The sequence below is a fragment of the Galeopterus variegatus genome, unplaced genomic scaffold (assembly GCF_000696425.1).
Source record: "Galeopterus variegatus unplaced genomic scaffold, G_variegatus-3.0.2 Scaffold6054, whole genome shotgun sequence".
Classification (NCBI taxonomy): domain Eukaryota; kingdom Metazoa; phylum Chordata; class Mammalia; order Dermoptera; family Cynocephalidae; genus Galeopterus; species Galeopterus variegatus.
Window position 1 is genome coordinate 79,115 of NW_007732165.1, and position 17,586 is coordinate 96,700.

The following is a 17,586-nucleotide window of genomic DNA, read 5'->3' on the forward strand; positions in this document are numbered from 1 at the left end:
TCCTCTCGTTTTTCTACATGACTGCACAGTGCCTGAACTACATTTTACTGATCTGAATCAATGTACCACCCACTTAAAGTATTATAAATTTGATCCAGAAAATGTTATTTTTCCAAGGGGGGTTTATTTCAAAATTATAAAGATTTATATATTATATTTTACTATACATAATAAGCAATTTTTAGCTTAAAGTAAAAAGTTTCACATTTAGTTTTTTATTAAAAAGGTGTCTTAAAAATGTAGATATTTTTTAAAAGCCAAAAAAGCTGAATATATCTTGCAGTACAGGTTTATCCCTTAAACATTCACATTTCAAAAACTGTTGTGAAAAGATTAAATAAACTGGCTAAAAATAATTTACAATTGTTAACAATTAAAATCTGCTTATCTTTGGAAGAGCATATTAACGACACATAGTGAACTACAGTTATAAGCATTTAACAATTTAATCAAACATGTAGTTTTCACCAGTATACAAAATGGTCTCAAACTGTCACTGCAGTTGTTTTGGGGTGATTATTATATCAGGAAAAGTATACTTCACCCAAAATAAGAGTATCAACATTCAAATGTTCTTTTCCACGAGTTTCTGATTTTCAGCTTAGGACAGAAGAACAGCATTTAATGACTGCATCCCTGGTAAAAAAAAAAAANCATCACTTAAAATCAAAAACTGAGACCTGGAAATATTTCACTAATTTTTAAAATGGTATTTGTCTTAGGAAACCTTTATCAGCACATACACAGATCTTAATAAGAAGAAATAACTTTAAATACTGAAAATTACCTAACAAAAGAATTAATGAACTGGATTTTACTTATTTATTTTTTTCCTTTTTGTCTTTTTTACTGACCAGTAACAGGATCGCAACCCTCGGTGTCGCGCCCGTACCAGGGACTGGCAACAGGATCGCAACCCTCGGTGTAGCGCCCACACCGCGCTCAACCAGTGAGCAGGAACCGGTCTCCACATGGGATCCGAACCCTCGGCGGGAGCGCCGCCACACTCCCAAGTGGCACACTCTCCAGCGCGCCACCGGGCCGGCCCAATGAACTGGATTTTAAAAGCAAATGTTTATAATCACATCCTAGAAATGCCAAAAAAATTTAATGTGATAAACCTCATTCACATTTTCTTCCAAAACTGTATATTTAAACTATTATTTAATACTTCTGTTCATTTAAAAAAATCTTTTATGTAGACTGTTAAAAATACCCACTCAAAAAATTTGAGATTTATGGGCAAATTCTGTACACCACTTGTTTCTCTCAAGTGCAGGGCCCTGAACTCCTAGGCGAGAGAGGCTGGTCATCTCCAGAAGCCCTGCCATCTCTGCGGAGCCTCAATGTGTGCGGCAGTGGAATATCATGTCCAGGTAACCTTTCCTCCTCGCTAAGAAACCTCAGGAGGTCTCCTGGGTGAAGCTCTAGGGTGTGGTAAGTGAGCTGTGCAAAGCCGTTCTTCAGCTTTCTCACCTGAAGTTGACCCTATTTTGCTTTTTCTCCTTGTAAGTACTCATCAAAAAGAATCATCCATTTGAAATGGAATAAAAAAATTTCTACCAATTTCCTTCACTGTTCATATTTGGCATACAATTTTGCTGGTTTTCTTAATGTACAACACATCTACAGATTTCACAAAAAGGCAAAGCCAAGCCTCACCAGAATCTTTTTCTGAATCGACCAGGTTTAGATTGGAATTAGTTCTGGCTTTTTCTGCCACAACTAAATTAATACAGTTCTCTGGAAAATATACAAAAATGAGTTATCTCTTGACATACAACTAAAATGCTTCTGCCGGCTAAAAACAAACGTTCATGTATCACACCTCATTTTCTCAGGATTTTCCTTTTTTAAAAAAAGTAAAATTTGTTTTACTGGAGTCCCTATATCCTATTTGCTGAACATTTATAGCCACACAAAAGGGTCTAGAATCTCTTGTCAAAACTCCCTAACTGCACACATTCACGTGGTGGGTAAGGAGAGAGTAAAAAGCCTGACCTATCAGCTATACATACTCAAATGTTCACATACAGATACTCTACATGGCAAGATTCTATTCATCTCATTTAAATAGTAATTAATTTCCTTCTAGTAAGAAAGTCAAAGTTAACCAAAAAAGGCCTTAAATAATATTTTAATGTAAAAATTATTTAAATTCACGTATTTGTGTAAAGACAATTAAAAGACCAGAAACAAGATGGAATTCAGACAGGCTCACCTTGCATACGGGATGTATGACAGACTATACCTGCAAGAAAAATTCAAGTATGTTGAAATTTAATCTAAATAATGATTTTCTTTATGCCAAATGGACACATCTAACACCATAATAAATACAGCAGCATAATACGGTACAGCGGTTCTCAACGTGAGGCCCAGACCAGTGACAACAGCATCACCTAGGAACTTGTTAAAAATGCAAATTGTGAGCCCTACCCTAGACCTCCTGAATCACAAGGCTGTTTTAACAAGTAATCTGTGTTTTAACAAACTCTCTAGGTGATTCTGCTGCCTGCTAAAGTTTGAGCTTCTTATAATATAAAAACAGTACCCTCTTATTTTTTTTAACAGAAACTGTAAAATAATTGAGAATAAATTATATTCTCTTTTAGGGATAAATCAATTAAGTATAGATTAGGCAATAAAAGGCAAAATAATAGAGACAATAACTAAGACATTCAATTTAAATGTCTTCACATTTCAATGATAAAGAGTACAATAACATCGGACAGTTAATCTGAAGAATGTAGAGAACTAAATTAGCATTCGTTGATGTTACATCTATTAGTGGAAATGCAGGAACAGGGCCAAAGAGAGACTCATCCCGGGTCTGGTAACATCAAACAGGAGAGATTTAAACAGCAAAATCAGGAAGGGGTTTGCAGACTAACACGACGAGGCTCGAAAGAACAAGGAAAAGCACCTCCTATTATCTAACACAGATGCGCACAGGGAGGCTGCAGGGCGCACACCCACGGCCTCCTGTGCAGGTGCACTAGATGCAGTGCAAGACTCAGAAGGCTGCAGGAAGGAGTGGAGTCTGGTGAGGAAGAAAGGCAAAAGTGAATATTTGAAAAGAGGGAAAGGAAACTTCCAGTAGGGGAAGGCCAGGAAAGTAGGCCTTAACAAGTATTTAATCACTGCTGAGGACATCTCCAGCTATCCCGTGCCACAGAGTCAACGTCAGAATGAATCCCACCCAGTAACTGTCCAGCAATAGAGTGCAGAACACGTGGTGACCTGATCTTCCCTTGCGCTCCTCCTGTGATTTGGCCTCGCTTTTATGGGTTCGTAGGGCATTACCTCTGTTTATCATTTCTTTCACATGTTGGAAAAGGACTGAATGCATCACTGTATAACTCTGTAGGCACAGCACCCCACCCCAGCACTGAAGTAACCCCTCCACAGCTCTCCTGAAGGCACCAAGACCCACTGCAGGTCCAAGAGGACTTACCCCAGACCTCAGCTCATCTGACCTCACGGGAAGGTCTGGCTGCAAGGCGTGTGCTTCAAATCACCAGACTAAATGCAATGATGTTGCTAGGGCTTTGCAGGTTCCAAACAAAATGCTTATCACATCTCAGGCAATTTTAACTTTTTAAATAGTACAGGGAAAGACTTACCAGGTCATAGACAAAAACTGCAATATGCAGAATAATACGGCCAGTCCCTTCTTATGCCACTAACAACAGCAAAAACAGGGAAATGAGTTTAAAACTTAAAAAATATTTTTCACAAGTTCAATTCTTCCCCTTCAAAAATGTAGATAATAGCTCCATTTATTTTCTGTGTTAAATTTTAGTCTGAAAAATTTAAGATACTTGATCTCAAACTTAAATATCCATAGAAATTTACATTTCTAAAACTGTCTATATCCACATCCCAGTACCAGCCAGTCACCAAAAAATAAATACATAAAGCTATCTGTATCCATTAATTAAAATTCTGCAACATATATGACATTAAATACATGTTACTGAAACAACTGTGCATAAGCTGAAAATACCAAACTCTTAAGAGTTAGGTCTTTAAGGTCATCGTTAACTTTTTTAGCATCAACATTTAAAACGCTGCATAGTTAGATCTGTATCTCACAAAGGATTCATTTCACTCACTCCCACTTGCTCCTTTTCTTGAATTATTTTTTAAAGGAATACTGTATTGTGTTGTGATCTTCTGGAATAACATCAACAGTTTCCATGGTTGTTTTAAAATGATCTATTTTAAGAATTCCTAGTCCATTGTTACTTTTATTTACTTCTTTATTTTTAATCAATTGTCTGTAAATAAACAAGCTGCTAGACCATTCCAAAACCAGAAATCAATGTTCCATGGGGATGTGCAAAAATTATGTAAGAACATTCTTTTAAGTTATCATTGAGAAATGAGGTCTAAGTGAATCTCATATAACTAAAGTTCAGTCCTTACATAATCAAAATAAAAAATGACACCAGAACATTTTTGATACAATATTTCTAAAATGTATTATACACCGCCCTTCTCTAAAATGTGTAGTTTTCCTGATGGCTCAAAAACTGCCTCAAATCCTTTTGGGGAGTGGGCAGGGTACAATAATTAAATATACTTTAAAATGAGGAGCATCAATAACTCCACTGAATTGTAATAAGGTAACTACTTCTCCTTTTGCATAAGTGCTATGAGACTGATTTTGGTTGTTCTGTCTCTTCCGTGTTGGCTGCTCTGTCATCTGCCCTCCCTCCTGCCAGCTGCGCCCTCCCTGACCTTGAGGCTCGGCACAGCCCCAGCAGCTCACACAGCAGACAGAGAACACAGACCTGAGCAAATGCCATCTACATACAGGGCGCTGAGGAGGAGTCAGCCCAACCTACCGTGGTAAGCATGTGCCCACGCGTGCCAATTAACTACCTCTGTCTCTGTGGTACAGAGTAGAATCTATTGCATATCCAGCCACTGACTGGATGTCACCATGTCAAATTTTAGGGACACCTAATCTCTGGAGGGTTTTAAGAAAACAGACTTGGAGCTATTTTGAGATGACAGTGTGATGACACATCACCTGGTGAGGGGACACACAATTATCAGAAAGCCAACACGACTACTACAACTTACCCAAAGAGCAGCACACAGGGTAAACACGAAACACAGCTGCAGAGAAGGAAAGCGTAAATTACAAATTTTAGATCCTTTAAAAAACCTGATTAAAATGCATAAACTATTCTGCATTTGTTTGCATAGATAATATACCTTAGAACAGAAATAATGAGACAGCTGACTCTAGTTTTACTTACATATTCCATGAGTATTATTTTAACATCTGTGACTGCAATATTCCTGGCAAAATGAATGCACCTAACGAATAATCTGCTGATAAAGTAAACTGAATATATGAGGAATGTTTTAGAGTAACAAAAAGCTGTTCTTATGAATGCTTATGTTAATGTTTAGTAACAGGATATTGCCAACACATCAATTAGTACAGCTGCTAATAACAGTAAATTCTATTTCACTCAGCTTTATATAACTATTCTACTATAACAATTTTTCATACAGAAATACTATATTATCATTCCATATCCCTATGAAAGCAACTCCAACTGTCCCCTAACCTGTGTCCCCAAAGCAGGCCCTGGAGTGAACATGAACGGGAGGAGTCCAGCTCTGATGCCTGTCACCTGAGTGTCCTTGGTCAAGTTAGTTAATATGTCTAGACTTCAGTTTTCTTCTCTTTAAAAGGAGAGTGTCTACCTACCCACTCTCAAGAGCTGCTGTAATGAATAACTGAGAATGCGTCTGTAACGCGGCAAGTTGGACGCTGGCACAAGGAAGGTGCTCCGTAGATGGCAGCACCTCCTCACTGCCACCATGGGCAGGATCTATGTAAGCAGCAAATCAGACCATGCCAGGTGTTCAACGGGCAACAGTGACTCAAGTCCTCACCAAAGTTATCCCACAAAAGTAATTAATGGTTCCTTTTGGGAAATATTTTATATTTCCAAATGTTCCGACATTCTCTTGACTTCATGTTTGTTTGTGTTATGTTATAGTATGTTACTAAAAAGGTTAAGTGATAAAGTGCCAAAATATCTTAAATAAAACAAATCTAAATAAATCTTAAGTGAAATATAAACTTCTTGTCATCTAACAGTGTAAGATAATTTCTTAGTAATCTAGGTAAAATTAAACGTTAGCATACATGTTGATGTACATGCTAATGTAGGAAATTGAAAATGACTGGAAGAGTTATAAAAATGGTAATAAAATATGAAGTTGAATAAAGTCATAAAAATAAAAAATTGAGCTAGAAAATTAGTTTTTTTCTCTGGTGAGGAGAGATGGGAGACTGTCGGGCAGATTACAGTTAAAAAAACTTTTACTTATAAATTAACACAGATTACTTATGTTTGAAAAACTAATGTTAACAGTTAAAAGTAAAAACTAATCAGCTAAAGTTGATATTTAAGTTCTTTAAATATCATAAATCCTTTAAGGCAAAAGAAATCTGCAAAAGACCCAGAACAAGTGAGTTAGGAACCAGAGGCACAGAAGAGAGGGACTTGGTCAGCTAAATACCCACAATGCATGACAACAACCCCCACTTCCACCTAGCTCCAGGTAAAAAGAACACTTAACTGAAGTGTGACGATGTGATAGTCACATACAGAACTCACCAAGCAATGGACAGCACAGCAAAAGGTACTGTTATAAGAGCCATACTGTTAGAATTATTAGTCAAGTGGACAAACAGAGAAGGGACAAAGCCAGATGACAAATAATGCCAGTTCTCCCTGAGAAGATTCAAATGGACTCAGAAGTAACCTGTCTTCTATCCCTACCCTCCAAAGGATGCAAATCACGATCCATTAAGAAACAGTCTATAGTACAGGGCTTAAAAATAAAAACACATCCAGCTCCAGTTTTCATTTTCAATACACACAGCTACAACCTTAGATATATGCAACAGAGAGCAGGCCTTACCCAGCCAATAATTTTAGATAATACTCTATAATTCAAACGCTTTAACCACACAGCCTTAAGGATATAATTATTATATTCAACAAGAGAAATAAAACAATAGTACCTACGTAAAAGCAGGCAATTATTCATAAATTAATGATGAAAAAACATTTCAATAAAAGTTTTTTAAAAATTATCATCATTTACTTACAAGCATAATAATTGTTGCAAACAATCTTGTTGTTTCAAACATCTTTTTCAGTTGCTTCATGGGTCCCATTAGAAAGCATGTACTATTTGAAACAAATAAAATACCTCAGAGATGGGTCTACTAATTCGTCTCGCTATGCAAAAATAAACTGCTTTTAAAAAAAGAAATCCTATATTAGTTTATTTAATAAAGCTCACTAAATCTGTTTTATTTTTTCCTTTACTTTAAAAGGAAACTTCACAACTATTCCAACAGATATGCTATAGCTTGAATGTATCCCCTCCAAAATTCAGCGGTTATCAATGTGATAGTATTAAGTGGTGGGGCCTTGAACAGGGGATTAGGCCATGAGGGCTCACACGGAGGCTGCTCCTCCACTCGTCTGCCACATGAGGACACAGCCTTCCTCCCCTCTGGAGATGCAGCCCTCACCAGACACCAAACCTGCCAGCACCTTGATCTTGGACTTCCCGGCCCCCGAAGAAAAATGAATTTCTGTTCTTTATAAATTACACCAGTCTGTGGAATTCTGCTATAGCAGCACAAAACAGACTAAGACAATCAACATACCCAAAGATGCATCAAAGATTCTCAAAAAAGGAATCCCTGAACACTCAATCTAAGGTAGCTGCAAGATCACTGCTGCTCCACCCTATCTGAACTCTCTGCACAGCACCAATACCATCTCCCCCACTACAACATAAGCTCCACAGGAGCAAGGACTACAGTGCAGCAGCTGTAAGTCTGGGCACTGGAGCCCACTGTCTGCTGGAAATCCTGCCTTACTCTACTCACTAGGTACATCACAGCGGGCAAGTGACTCACTCTCCCTGTGAGCTCTCCTTACAGCTCCAACTATGGAACGGGGATAGTAAGAGTACCTGCCTCGTAAACTTGTTGTTATAAATATAGAACATTTAGAATAGTCCCTGGCACACAGTAAGTTCCTCCCAAATGTTGGCTATTCTTATCATCAATACTCTATTATTGTAACAGTTTCATATCAGGAGCCAATAAATATTTATTGAATGAATATAAATTTTGTGGCTGAATTCTTCTATACATGTAAAGAGCTACAGAAACATATCCTAATTGGAAAGTGTTTATTAGAAAGGTAAATTTGGTAGTGACAGCAAACATATTTTGAGAAGCCAAAGTTACATACATACCTGGCTAATGCCGCAAGATTTCCAAGGGTATAAAACACTGCAAAAAGCTTTATACCACCAGGAAGCCACAGCAATCCAGTTCCCTAAGTGAAGATATGATAGTTATTTAAAAATAATTTTATGATTTTAATGACTTGAAATATAAATGTGCTACTACAGTACTAATAATTTATTATGTAATAATACGTTTAAATATAAATGTGCTAGTATACAGTCTCTGATTACAAAGCAAAAAAAAATCAGTTAATTTTCAATGTTATAATATGAGTCTTCTGCCTATTTGCATAAGTATATGTAAATGAGTTATAAAAAAACTTTCATTGCACGTCACTAAATCTCACTCTACTTAAATATTCATTTTAAATGGCAAGTTAAAAAAGGCAATAATCATATCTAAATTATTGACCCTCCAACTCTCTTAACCCACACTGATTTTTCTTAAATAAAATTATTTCAACAATCCATAAAACTTCCCAAAATGTTAATTCCTACATCTTTTTATTGATCTCTATCCCTCTATTTCAGGTGACTAAATATGTACCATCAAAACAGTCTAACAAGGATTTAGATAAAGTAGATTGCTTGTTGATACTAAAGGAGATTATTAGTCTAAGTCAAAATAAAAATTTTTAAGCAATACAGTTTTCACTCACAAGGATAGAACAGAAAATGCCACACACAAAGCATATGGCAAACCACTTCAATCTGGTGTTGAAACTAAGGGACGAGGCATCCAGGACCTTAAGAAAGAAAGAAAATTAGAATATGTTCTTAAATCACTATCTGCCAATCGGATTCTCTATATTAATTTAAGGCAAAGTTTTACTTTAACATATACTCTGAACCTTTGTCTTACTTTGCAAATTGCAGTGTCATTTAAGAATATTAAGATTCCATAATTGTTAAAGGAAATATGAACATGGTCTGGGTAGCAGATGATATTGAAGAATAACTGCTAATTTTGCTAAATCTGATAATAGTATTGTTTATGTTTCACAAAAGTCCTTACCTGTTAGGGACAGAAGATGCATATCGATATGGATAAAATGACGGAATGTATGAGATATAAGATGTGAGGACTGAAAAAAAAATAGAGGATGGACAAAACAAGGCAGGCAATCTCTCAACTTCTCTAGGTCTTAGGGTGTATTTGGTTAGGTTCCCCAGATGCAGGGCCTGAGACGAGGACGCTTACGCAGGAGCTGCTCTCAGCAGAAACCTTTAAGGAAGTGAAGAAAGCTGAATACAGAAACGGAAGGAACCAAGAAAGGAACTCTAGTGGTTTAAACTAGATTTCAGCCTTGGCCTGCAGTGTAAACTGCATGCCTCTGGAACCCACCTGCCATCAGCTGGGCATTGGCTATAGGCTGGGGTGGAGAAAAGGTGATGGCACACCTGAGAGTGGGCGGCAGTTGGGTGGGGTGGGTGATGGAGCTTCGCCACCTAATAGAGGGAACCTGGGCAGGCACAAGCTGTGTCTACCACAGGACACACCTGACAATTTCCATTAAAGAAAGTTAATTTACAATCAACTCATGAAAGCTTTGGATATCTCCTCAACCACAGTGAAAACAAATTTTTGAAATAATAGTTTATTTTAGAGCAACAGCATTCTTATATGTCACACAAATTCTAACCAAACTATGTGGGAAAGAAGTAGAAATTACTATCCAGTCTCTATACAATCTGATAACCCAGCATACAGTAACAATTAAGTAAACACATTTAGGTCACTAAGTACACTATTAAAACTTATTTCCCCAGTAAGGCTGAAAAAGTATCAACAACAGCTGTTTCCAAAAACTATAAATATGCAATAAGGATTTATATTCCAAAATGTAAATTTCTAATTTACACTACCATATACACTTAAAAATAAGACTGCATGCTTATGATGTATTTTCAAGAAAAATGAAACAAAAATTGAAAGTTTTATATGCAACAGCTCAAAATACTTTTGTTTACATTCCTTACCTTAACAGATTAATCTGTGAATCCTTATGTAGCATGAAAAGTAGATAAAAAATAACTAAATATTCTGTCAATGTAACATATATCACTTTTTAATACATTAAAAAAATTTTATTTTAATTCACAGACATTCTTGTTTCCAGCAATGTCATCTGTTCATAGCAAAACTGATCACTTGATTTTAAACAAAGAATGAACATGTCTACAAAAACATCTAAATTTCATTCCTTCTGATCAGGAAGAATACAAACCAAGCATACTTTAACTACACAGAACAGAATAAACCCTAAAGACTACACATTACATAGCAAATGATCTAACATTTCATTTAAAAAAAAAAAAGAAAGAAAATATGTTGCCTAGCTCGATTTAGCCATTCCACAGTGTATCTCTCTCTCTTTCTCTCTCTCTCTCAAAAGATCATGTTGTGCATCCTAAATATACACAATTTTTCTTTTTTCTGACCTGTAAGGGGATTGCAACCCTTGGCTCAGTGTTGTCTGCACCACACTCAACCAGTGAGCGCACTGGCCATCCCTATATAAGATCCGAACCCGTGGCCTCAGCGCCCCCTGTGCCGCACTCTCCCGAGTGAGCCACGGGGCCAGCCCCTAAATATATACAATCTTTCATCTGTCAATTAAAATATGGAATATTACACTAATCATGATTCCTAAAGATTAGTGTGAGTCAGCAATGATCTGAGAAGGACTTAACAAGAGGGAAAAGCATCCATTTTTACTTTCTTTTTTTCTTCTTTTACTTTATCAATATATAGTGTAGTTGATTTTCGGGTCCCTTTATCAATTCTTCCTTTTCCTCCCTCGCTCTCCCCTCTCCCCCCCACCATATCTGTTCATCTGTCTTAACAAGTTCAAGGAATTGTAATTGTTGTGTTTTTTTCTACCCCCCTCCCCTTATTTGTTTGCATTTTTACTTTCTTCTACAAGTTTAAATCACCCTATTGTTCATAAGTTCAATGGCTGGTTTTCAATGGCCAGTTTATTTTTCTCTCAGCAACAAAACAGCATGGTTATTTACTTAATAGTACGTCTTTTTCCTTTTATTGCCATCTTCTACATAATGATCTTTAAAATGAAACATTATGACAAATTATTTCCACTTGGAAATATGGAATATTCAATCCGCAAACGACTTCTCCCAAGCCTTGCAAATTGTCTAGGATACAGAACAAATCACGGATTTCCTAACTCCTAATTGGGAAAACTATACATGCTTCAACATAACCCGGCACTGCATTTCCATGCAGGAGACAGAGGAATGCGAAATTTCAGGTCTGCCTGCTACTTTCTTTTCCAACCAACATCGGCAACATTCTCACCAAAACCAGCAACTTTGTTGATCTTTAAATTTAGTCTTAGAAAAAAATACACATTAAAATTGTCACCTCCCCACACCCCCAAAATACTGCCACCAATTATTTTACTTATTTGTTATCAAAGGAAGAGGAAGCAAGGACAAAACACCTCTAGAGCAGGGGCCACTCTCCCCATTCTTAGGTGCTCTCTTCCTGCTGGAATCAACAGCACCACCTACAACTAGGACTTCATTAATTAAAAGAACAACAACAAAAAACTAGTTGGGAAACATAGAGAAAATCATATTCCTAGCAACAAAGACATTAAAGATGAATGAATGGATCCCATGGCACAGCAGAAAATGCTGCTATTTCTACAAGCGATGAAGAAGCTGAGGACCAGATCTGCACTCCACCAGGGGATGGCTGCGGGGACCTGAGCTCCTGGGCTACTGCCATTCAAATAAAGGATACATGGTGTGGCTTGCAATAACAAATAAACTGAATCCAGTATTCCTACCATTCCTTTTTCAAGATGACAGTGGTGTATAAAAAGATAAAGACAAGTAGAAAAGTGAGCAAAAGACACAGGCATCCACAGACCCTCTCAAGTGGGCTGCACACTGCACCCCCTTGGGGTCCTGCTCCGCAGAGCCAGTCCAAGCAGTGCCGCCCACGCCCCACAGCCCCACAGCTCCCCCACCCTGGGGCTCACACATTCCTCATCTCTGTGTCCTTGTGCTCTCCCCGTGACTCTCTCATTCAGGACTCCTGACCACAGGCCTGGGCCTAGGATTCACGTGAGGGATCCTGTCTGACTTCCATGTCATGTGGACAGCCTGGCCCTGGCCTTTCTGTTCCTAGCCCCCTAATGTGCAATGGCCTTTCCCAATCTCCTCCCAGTGTCAGGTTGATTCAACAGGAGGTGGGGCCTTTGGGAAGTGGGGCCTTTGGGAGGTGGGGCCTTTGGGAGGTGACTGGGTCATGAAGCCAGAGACTCCACAGAGCTGCCCTGTTCCTTCTGCCATGTAAGGACACAGCCAGGAGGCTGTGAACCAGGAAGTGGGTTCACTGAAAGTAGTGTGCCTTGACCTTGGACTTCCAGCCTACAGAACTGTGAGAAATAAATTTCTGTAGTCTATAAGTCACGTGGTCTAAGGTATTTTATCAGAGAGGCCTAATGGACTATGACACCTTGCAAATGGTCTGTTAAATAAGTGAGTGGGGTTTCCAGGAGTCCTCTGTACAATGTTCCCACATTACATCCCGGCCATCCAACCACCAGCAAGTGCCCTACAACAGTTCCTTCCCTCTCCTCAGGAGATGTCCAAACCCAAACTCTCATTCACTCCTTCACTCAACAAGTATCTATGAACAGATATTTTATGCGATGTGCTTGATAGCTTCTACACATGCAGTAGGGACCAAGACAGGCAAGTTCTCAGCCCACATGGTGCTCACATTCAAACAGGGGAACACAGGCGACGAACAGATGAAAGGCAGTTAGTTACAGGCTGGGGCGAGTTCTGCAGAGGATGCAAACACGGGTACAGCAGCACCTGGGATCAGGAAGGGCCTCTCCACAGAGGTGAAGACGTAAGGAATAAAAGATACAACCTTGAAAAGGGCTAGCTCAGGGTATTCCAGAAAAAGAAAATGCAAATGCTAAGCCCCCAGGTAGAAGAAAATGGCTCAGACCCTCAGAACAAGGAGAGGAAGGAGGGCTGGACTCGCAAGCACTGGGAGAGCAGGTGGAGGCAGGTAGAAGTGGACCACGTGCAGGTCTGAGAGCCACTGGACTTTTTCCAAGTGCTACAGGAAGTCACTGAAGGATTCATCAAGGGAGGAATACAATGGGATTCTCTAAGACCTGGTTCAGGTCTCTTCGTCCTTGAATGCTTCCCAGACATCTCATGAGGAGGGGGCCCCAGAACACGTCTACTGTACCTCCCTACCAATTCACTCCCCCACTCTCTTAATCTCTTCCTACCTTCTCCTTGAACTCCCAAGACCCACCTCCTCCAAACTTTTGCTGGTGACCTTATTTCCTATTTCAGCGACAACAGTTAAGGAATCCTGAAGGAATTCCCACACACTCCAACCACCACACCTGCATCTGCACCTGAGACACCCTTGGCCTCTCTTCCTGCGAGCCCGTGTGCTCGCACCCCGCACGTTCCCACCAGGCAGCCTTTCTGTTGGGTACTAGATCCTACCACTCCCCAAGCACTCCTGGGCAGCACCCTAGCAATGATTCCCTCTTGCCGGCATTATCCTTTTCCCATTTCCTAGACCATTCCCAAATGCACAGAAACGTCCAGTGTTTTCCCTGGAAAAATAATATGTTCCCTGCCCCCACTTCTTCCTCCAACTACCACCCGCTTCTCTGCTCTACGGCAAAAATCACTGAGATATCCACACTCGCCATCTCCACTTTCTGTTCCTATTCCCTCCTGACCCTCTTCAGTCAGGCCTTCATCCCCATCTAGTCACCAAAACTGCTCTCGTGGAAGTGACCGTGACCTCTGCTGATAATCTTTCTTAACTTACGCGACACATCACAGCACTGGACCCCCTTCCTGAAACTCTCTTCCCTCACAGCCCGGGACGTCGCGCGCTCTCGGTTCTCCTCTCGGCCTTCTCTGTCCTCCTACCCTTTACACACCAGAGACATCCAGAAGTCAAACCTGGACCTCATCTCTTTTCCACTTATACACAATCCCTCGGTGATTTCATCTCACATATTTCCTCCCACGAAGTCCAGAACCTTACGTACAGTTGCTCTCCTGACATCTCCGCTTGGATGCTACCTGGCACCTCAGACTTAGCACCCATCCTGAAGTGATTTTCCTCCCCAAACCTGCTCCTCCCAACCTCAGTTGATGGCAACTCCATCTTTGCAGCTATTCGGGTCAGACACCGCAGAGGCATCCCGGGCTCCTCCTTCTCTCACACACCAAGTCCATCAACAGCAAGCCCTGGTGGCTCTATGTTCACACCATTTACAGAACCTGACCCCTCCTGTTTAACTGCCGTCACTTCTATCACTCTGATTCAAGCCACAGTCACTTCTTGCTGGGACTGCTGTACTCATCTCCTGACCAGTCTCTAGGCTTCCACCCTTTTGCCACTACAGTCTGTTCTCCATGGAAGAGCCAAAGTGATCCTTTAAAATCTAGGTCGGTCACCCATCACTTGGCTCAAACCCACAGGCTTCCCATAGCACTCAGAGTAAAGTAAAATCCTTTCTACGGCCTCCGACCCCACATGACCAGGAACTTACTTCCTGCCTGACCTTGTCTCCTACATTTGTCTATCTTCTCTGTCTCTCTGCTCAAGCCACTCTGGCCTCCTCACTGGCCTTGAACACGTGGCCCACACTCCACGCAGGGCTCTTTATCTGCTGCACCCTCTGCCTGGGATGCTCTTACTCACATGAGTTGTAGAGACATCTCAGCAGCTCTTCAGATCTATGCTCACCTGTCACCCTAACAGGGAGGCCTTATCTGACCATTCTACATAATATGGGAATCCCAACCTCCTCAACCTGCTTTAACTTTTTCCAAGTCACTTAGCACTCTCTGACACGTTACAGAATTACTAGTTTATTAATTGTTTCCCTCAATTAAAATGTAAGTTCCATATGAGGGAGGTTTTTATGCTGGTCATTGTTATAACACCAGCATCTTGAACAGTACCACATGTGTAGATAACTTGAATAAGCCGAATGACTGAGTGAACTCACAGCACTTGTTGAAAGCAGTCAGTCACTCTAATCTTTAATCAATTACTTCTCTGCATATTTTTCTCCCCTCTAGACAGTGGGCCTCAGGTTTAGAGCAGCACTGTCCAACAGAATTTTCTGCAGTAGAAATGTTACATTATGCACTGTCCAATACAGTAGCCACTAACAACGCATGCCTACTGAACTCTTGAAACGTGGCTGGTGTAACTAAGGAGCTGAATTTTATATTTTACTTAATTTTACTTAATTTTAATTTAAACGGCCACATGTGGCTATGGTACTGTATTGTACAGCACAGATCTAGAGCATCAAGTCGAGCACAAAAGAGTGGTTCAAAAAAGGTCATATATACTGTATTTCTGACATTTCTGATATTACTATGTATAAGTTCTTGTATTACTATTTATAAAGTTAGAGAGTTCACTGAGTGCAGATTCTTGTCTTAGAGTTTCTGAACCTTCTCAGACTAGCCCAGAACCCTGCCCACAAAAACTGCTGAATAAATGACAAGGAAGCAAGTCAGTTAAGGAAAAGAGACAAACAAAAGATCCTTGGGTAATACAATTCACCTTAAATGTTCAACTTCTGTGGCCAGCAAACAAGAAACTGTTCGCATGCAAATAATAAGAATACTCACAAAGCACTTCCTGCTCCACTCCTATTTTTAAACCTCCTACAGGAGGAAGTAACCCTTATCAAGTCCCATGGGTAAAGCGCAGACACAAGGGTTTTTGTTTTTGTTCTAATCTCTCATCGGGCTCGCTGCCTTAACCTGTTTTTCCTCCAGTCTCCCTCTTCCAAAAGATACACACGCACTCACAGCCCCCCATTTACCTCCACATGCAAACGGATGCCACAAGCTTGAAGATGTCGGGTCACTACTGCTCGCAGGATGAGTGACCCGCACACCCACCTGCGCAGCGCAGCCCAAGTCCAGACGCCCACGCCAGGCTCTGGAAGCCCAGCAGAGGCTGAGTGAGGGAGGCGTGGGGCCGACGGGTTACCTGGAAGACGGTGCTCAGCAGCAAAGCGGCTTCCTGAGTCAGAAGGCCAAATGCGGGGATTGGGGGTGGGTTTCAAAGTGGGCTTACGCAGGCTCCATGAAAGCCCGGAAAAACCCTAACTCTTCCCAGGAGACGGGCGGAGCCCTCCTCCTTCCACTGGCCGAGCAGAGGGGCCCAGGTCTCCGACTACTGGGCCCGGCCCCACATCCACTAGTGCCCGCTCCGCCCGTCCTCGCCGCGGCCGGGAACCGGGAGCCGGGAGAGGGCGCGGGCTTGCTACCTGCGAGGTCATCCTCTAGTGCCCGCTCCGCCCGTCCTCGCCGCGGCCGGGAACCGGGAGCCGGGAGAGGGCGCGGGCTTGCTACCTGCGAGGTCAGGCCCTGCTCCTCGTCATCCTGGCCGTTCAGGACCCGCCGCAGCTTCTCCATGGCCCTGCTCCCGGGGCCGCAGCGCCGGCCACTCGCTTTCCGGCCCCCCGAGCCCACCAGGAAACCCGGAAGCCGAACCCCCCACGGACCGACCGGAAGTCCGGGTACGCCCACTTCCGGCACGCCGCCGTGTGCGCATGCGTGGTTGCTCTCCCCGCCTGTCGGTGGGCGTGTGGGCGTGTGGGCGTGTGGGGGTGTGGGGGTGTGGGAGTGAGGGCGGCGGGGGCTGTGGGAAGCGGGCGCCGGTCCTGTTCCGCTGGACGGTGGGTTCGGGGTGTCCACACGCAGAGCACGGCGCAGCGCCCTGAGGGCTCCCTGCCTACAGCGGGCTCACAGCCATGGGTACGGGCCCCGCGAGCGCCCACAGCCGCCTGGCCATGCGGACCCGGAGTCCAGCCGCACGGCGCGAGCAGAATCCCGTCAGTCAGCTTTGCGGTCCTGGCAGGAGGGCTCCAGCCGTGCCACCCGCAGCGAAGTTGTCCAAGTGCATCTGCGGGCAGGTGGCCCGTGCCCTGACTTCCGCCCTGCTGCTGCGCTTGCGGACGGTGTGGCTTCAGAGACCGTCAGGCCGCTGCGGGCTTGCTCCCCTCGGCAGGAGATGCAGACACCTGCCTTTCGAGATTGCATGAGCATAAGTAAACTTCACACTGTCTCAGAAGAGACAGCAGGAGGCTGCCGTATTCCTTTTCACTTGTGAGAGGTAATTTACTCAGTTCACCTACCAGATAGGAATTTGAAAGCGTTGAACCCTCCTTATAAGAAAACCCATCTTTTCAGTTTTGCATGAACAGCTCAGACCTT

General features: G+C 41.9%; 1 protein-coding gene across 1 annotated transcript; it reads right to left on the reverse strand.

The window, feature by feature from the left end:
* Positions 1-104: 104 nt before the first annotated feature.
* Positions 105-16,849, reverse strand: SFT2D1 (SFT2 domain containing 1). The gene is made up of 8 exons (XM_008590373.1): positions 16,723-16,849; positions 8,973-9,059; positions 8,320-8,402; positions 7,151-7,232; positions 5,095-5,130; positions 3,627-3,685; positions 2,222-2,251; positions 105-636 (listed from the first exon to the last, which is right to left on the reverse strand). The coding sequence occupies exons 1-8, from the start codon at positions 16,783-16,785 to the stop codon at positions 597-599; spliced, it is 480 nt and encodes a 159-aa protein (XP_008588595.1). The 5' UTR covers positions 16,786-16,849; the 3' UTR covers positions 105-596.
* Positions 16,850-17,586: the final 737 nt, after the last annotated feature.

What these genes read in the sequence shown, in the direction of transcription:
- SFT2D1 (XM_008590373.1), bottom strand. Translation starts at nt 16,785, where the DNA reads ATGGAGAAGCTGCGGCGGGTCCTGAACGGCCAGGATGACGAGGAGCAG. An exon ending in AATCTTGCGGCATTAGCCAG is followed by an intron (nt 7,233 to 8,319) that starts GTATGTATGTAA and finishes TGTTTCAAATAG; the next exon opens with TACATGCTTTCTAATGGGAC. An exon ending in CAGTTTTTGTCTATGACCTG is followed by an intron (nt 2,252 to 3,626) that starts GTAAGTCTTTCC and finishes TTTTTCTTGCAG; the next exon opens with GTATAGTCTGTCATACATCC.